Source organism: Lipotes vexillifer, unplaced genomic scaffold (assembly GCF_000442215.2).
Source record: "Lipotes vexillifer unplaced genomic scaffold, Lipotes_vexillifer_v1.1 scaffold897, whole genome shotgun sequence".
NCBI classification, from domain to species: domain Eukaryota; kingdom Metazoa; phylum Chordata; class Mammalia; order Artiodactyla; family Lipotidae; genus Lipotes; species Lipotes vexillifer.
In genome coordinates this window covers 1,179,846-1,185,103 of record NW_006785587.1, presented here as the reverse complement: position 1 = coordinate 1,185,103, position 5,258 = coordinate 1,179,846, and the positions used below count along the sequence as shown (strand labels likewise).

Sequence of the window (5,258 nt, the reverse complement as noted above, 5' to 3'; positions counted from 1 at the left end):
GGGAAAGAGGAGAGGGAGAGGGAGAAAGTAGGTCACCAAAGTTTATTTGTTCATATCGCCATACACTTCTGGGTCTCCATTTCCACTCGTCCTATAGAATGGTTATTTATTTGGCCATCAGCAGATCTTATACCAGAGCAGGAGAGGACTCCAGATTTGTCCTGTGGCCTTGGCTGGACTCGGCCTGATCCTGTACTCATGCTGGGGGAGAAGCAGCTATTGGGGTTGACAGGTGTAGTGAGATGGAGGTGGCTGGCCCCCCCACCCTGCCACCACTATCGCATCACTCGTTACTACTGGCTTTGGCTCCAGAAGGTGATGGGATGCAACAGGACCCCTCAAGGATAGCAGATGAAGCACTTTCCTGAATGCCCAGATAATAGGGCTCCCAGCACACAGGAGAGACGCTGGCTAATTGTGTTCAGATAAGAAAGCTTTGGGATATGTATCCCAAGGGTTTCTTGTTTCATCATTTCTTTGCATCCAGAGTTGTTAATAAAATGAACAATGAACATAAATACGTGTGTAGAGATAATAAGTTTTCTGTCAGCTGGCTTCCTTCACCAGATTACCACAAATGGCAGTCAGAAACCATGAAAATGCCACTTGCTTTTAAACACAAATATCTCATGAACATTCTCTGCTCAACCCATGTAATTCATTGTGATCAATGACAAGTCGATAATTTTTGAAGCACAAGTAATGAGCTCGCTAATATTTATTTTCAAAGCACTGTAAATCATTTCTTTACTAAGAATTGACTTTTTTTGACAGCCTTTTGGTCAGTTGTCATGCAATTTTATTTTCTCTTCTCTGGCACAAAATAACAGGAGTCTTTTTAAAGGCAAGTAAATGATTATGGTGAATGCATTACCTCCAGCCTTTCTTCTTGATAATGCTCCCCAGAATCACTTCCGCCCTGAAGAGGAAACAGATAATGTCTTAGGATACAGTGTCCTGGAAACTCAAGAGTCAATCCAAAACACCGGATCCCCTCCTTGTTTGAACTCTCAGTGCCTACATGTCCCGAAAATAGAAGCTGCTCTCAGCTGGTAGCAGTTTCCACTGTTTCTGCTTGTGCCTGCGGAATCCAGCTCCTGGAGCATTCCAGAAGCACCTGCCAAATCCTGACACACTGGCAGGAGACCGCCTGCAGTCCTGATACTAGGAAACAGCAGAGTCACTTGGCAGTTTGGTGTTTTTGAACCAATGATCCCATATATAACTGTCCTCTTTGGCGGTATCCAAAGGGAGTCAAGGGTTTCTTTCTAATGGCTGTGGTCTCCGATTGTGACTGGGGAGGACAATGAGACCTCATGCTTTTCAGACAGAAAATACTGACTCCAGGCGATCTTGCAGGGTAAAAGAACCTATGTGTAGCTTTAGATGTCCCAAAGCCAGGATTGTAGGTGCAGCAGCCCACACAGAGAATGTCCTGGGTTCCAGCGACAAGCATTGTCATAGGAGGAGGATATAAGAAGTCATAGGGAAGTGTCCTTCCTGCCGCTGATACCGGTCGTGGAGAGTTATACTGAAGACACCCTCACCATCCTCTCCCCCTCCACCTACCCCAGCTGGGACCCAAGCTTAAGGAGACCAAAACTTCCTTCTAGGTTCCTCCCAGCCAGACCAACATTGTAAGAAGTAGGTGGGCTCTCAGGCTTTGTGAATGGGGACATCAATATAATCAGCACTTTGTCCATTAGCATCTGTCTCTGTTGGAGTGTACAGCCTGGCAATAAACCATGAGGTGGGTTAGCTGTGGGGCAATGCCCCAGGTAGACATGTGTTGAATGTTACTTCTGGGCTCTTTCCCCAGTCTCTCTTGCAACCTTGCATTTCATAGTGGGAACCTATCTCATTACACAAGGACAATCAATCAATAATTAATCAGGACCAATTATCCTTCACAACAGGAATACAGACACAGCTCTAGAAGACTTGTTAATCACTCCCCCTTTTTCAGCCTTAGGCCCACTTGGTAATAAGCAGGATTTAACAAAAGAAGAAAACGCTGAGATAGGGCAGGATGTGGAAAGGAACAAGGCCTCATCAATTGTATTTTCTCTCCTTGGACTCAATAGAAAACATCAAGGATGTGGGCTCTGAACCTCCCTGATGGTCCTTAAACATAGACATGCCCTTGAAAAGGAGGAAACCCAAGCTAGGAAAATGCACTTTTATCAAGCAGTGATGAACCTGATTCAGCAGTCTGATTGTTATTCTCACCTGGAAGCAGGGGAATTAGGCGTACAGGTGATTACACTCCTCAGCCCTGTTAGAAAACTGAAGAGCTGCTCAAGCAGCTGTCCAGATGTTTAGCTTCTTTCCTGCATCCACGTTCATAGCAGGAGGCCAAGGTGTTCCACTTCTGTTGAATGTGTTTATTGTGCAGGAACAGAGGGCATGGACCTTGAAGGCACAGCACCCATGTGTTCTGACTTAGCAGTGAGCCCTATCCTAGAGCCCCAAACCTGCTCTCAGGTCCATAAGAAGGTTATAGCTAGTTGTGACTTCTCCAGCAAAAGAAGCAAGGCCTCTTTGCAGTGCTCTCTGTCCTTAGAATGGGGTCTGAAATGTGCTCTTATAAAAGATATTGGGTTTCTTGGCATCTTTGGGAGTCCCTCCTTTAATCTCTGATTTACCTGTAATGCCTGGTGGAGGGACAGGCCTGCAAACAGGAAAAGCAGTCCCTGCTTCCCTGCAGAGAGGATGTGTCCATTTCCCTCGGGGTTGAGGAACTACGAGGTGTGGTTATGAAATTATGAGACTAGCTTTGGAACACCACGCTGGAATCTGCTCACTTCTGTTAATTACATTCAGCTAATATTTATAGATCTCCACTGCCACCACTCTGATATCAACTACCTCTGCCCCTCGTGTGGCAATTGCTTCCAGTCCATTCTTCATATAGGGACCAGAGGTAGGCAGAGGGGCCCAGAGATGGTCAATAGCCCCAATTCTGGTGATGGTGGGAGAGGGAGGGAGAAAAGCAGTGGCATCAACATGTGTGCGGAGGACAGACCCTTGTCAGCAATGGTCTGGGCAGAGTCTCTTGGTTCCAGAAATGACACCTGAGAGACACATCAGGCACTGACTTACTTTCCAGCGGCGTAGACCTCAGCTGTATCAAAGAGATTCACTCCACTCTCGTAGGCAATTGTCATCAGCCGTTCAGCAACCTGCAAGAGGATGCAAAGGTCACGGGAAGGGGGAAGGGTAAGCTGGGACGAAGTGAGAGAGTGGCATGGACATATACACACTACTAAATGTAAAATAGATAGCTAGTGGGAAGCAGCCGCATAGCACAGGGAGATCAGTTTGGTGCTTTGTGACCACCTAGAGGGGTGGGATAGGGAAGGTGGGAGGGAGATGCAAGAGGGAGGGGATATGGGGATATATGTATACCTATAGCTGATTCACTTTGTTATACAGTAGAAACTAACACAACATTGTAAAGCAATTATACTCCAATAAAGATGTTAAAGAAAAAAAAGGTCAGTCGTAAAAGCCAAATACTTGTTAAAGCTGGGAAGCAACTTGGAATCCTCTGGTGGTCTTTATGAACATGGAAATTTCACTGACCATTCTTGTTTTTCTCAGTTGTATTAAAGAAAGAAAGAAGAAAGAAGATTCAACCGGCCTGAATAGGGTAAAAGTATCCCTTCCCTCAGACCTATACTGGGCACTGAGGGATTTCCTTCAGCGCTGGGATAAGTCAGCCACCAGGAACACAGTGAGGTGGAGAGACTTGTGTTTCTCACTCTGCTTGCAAGACGTGGTTTGACAACATGCTCTGTGGCACTGCAATCTCACTGACCAAGAGAGTCATTTATATCCCTGGTGACTTCATTTCTCTTCTTTCTCTTTTCCCCAAGCCAATAGGTTCTGGCAGCTGGGTGGCTCCTGACCTAAAAGTTTGTGACATTTTTCCCTGGAGGTTTAGCAGACTGTACTGATGAACCAAAAGTTACATGGAGCTGGGACTGTTGGAAAACTCCTGCCACGCACAGCTCAGCACAACCCCAGGCACCATCACAGAACGACCACTAGCCGCACTGACACTATATGGAGAGGAGGGGGTGAGCACACCAGCGCCTCACAGGTCAGCCTAAGACCTCCAAGCTCCTTGTTCCTTCCTTCGTGCTGCTGAACACGAGTGGCAAGTGCAACAGAAGAGCACAGGGAATAGCTATAAACCACACCTTGAGGGATGGCTCTGGAGGGACAGCGATAACACTGGAGAAAGAACATTTTTTTCATTTTGCTGATAGACTTGTTAGTCAAGTGAAAAATTACACACCTCACAAATATTTGAAATTGATTTTTCCATCATGTTTTTCATTGTGGGCTAAAGGTGCTTCATCAGCATTTCTAAGATAAACTCTTTTCCTGTTGTTTTTTAAATTGGCATACCAAGAAAATTGTCAGGCTAGCACAATGGAGTTCATGCAAATCCTTTAGAATAATAGCAGCAAAAATGTTCTTACTGCTTTAAATTTGCTACCGTATGACATTTCTCCTAAGTAGAAGTTAAAAGTTAAGAACAGTATAGTTTTTCCATCATGACTGCCATATACATATTTTTTTAATTTTTAAAATATTTTTGGCTGTCCGTGCAGTATGTGGGATCCTAGTTCCCTGACCAGGGATCAATCCCATGCCCCATGCAGTGGAAGCATGGAGTCTTAACCATTGGACCACCAGGGAAGCCCCTATATTTTAGAAATTATTTTGCTTGCTTGTATTGTGTATCATCCTTGTGTTATGTCACATGACATACTAGTAGATTATGATTGGGAAATGTTTATAATAAATCCTATCTAGGGAGAAATTTTAAGATAAGATGGAGAATTCTGAATGGAGAATTGAACTAAATGATTGCTGAGATGTTTCCCAATCATGGGATTTGAAGATCCGAATGTGGAATAATGAAAAGAAATCACTGAACTAAGTCAGAGGATCATTGTCCGGCCTTGAGTGTATCACTTACTAGATACATAAACATGGGCAAATCATTTGACCTCTCTGTGTTTTAGTTTCTTTATCTGCAAAATGAGGATGATTCTGTTCAGGCCCCCTAGGGAGCCCACAGGTCTCGGGGAAGCTGACCTTACCTCCCTCTAAGGGGGGCCTGGTGGGCCTGACATGGTTCAGGGAAGGTCATGTGACACATCTGGGCCAATGAGATGTGAGAGGAGACTGGCTGAGGACTTCTGGGAACACTTGCTTGCAGAGTTTCTAGAAGCGACACTCTT

At 45.0% G+C, this 5,258-nt stretch overlaps 1 protein-coding gene across 5 annotated transcripts in view; it reads right to left on the bottom strand.

Annotated features, from left to right (window-relative positions):
- KCNAB1 (potassium voltage-gated channel subfamily A regulatory beta subunit 1) overlaps positions 1–5,258 on the bottom strand; it is a 435,707-nt gene that overhangs the window by 74,383 nt on the left and 356,066 nt on the right. For all 5 annotated transcript variants that reach the window (XM_007457647.1, XM_007457650.1, XM_007457648.1 and 2 more), the window contains exons 4-5: positions 3,103–3,182; positions 875–919 (exon numbers count right to left, since the gene is read on the bottom strand). In XM_007457647.1, coding sequence (XP_007457709.1) covers positions 875–919; positions 3,103–3,182 — 125 coding nt within the window. The remainder of the gene's footprint in view (positions 1–874; positions 920–3,102; positions 3,183–5,258) is intronic.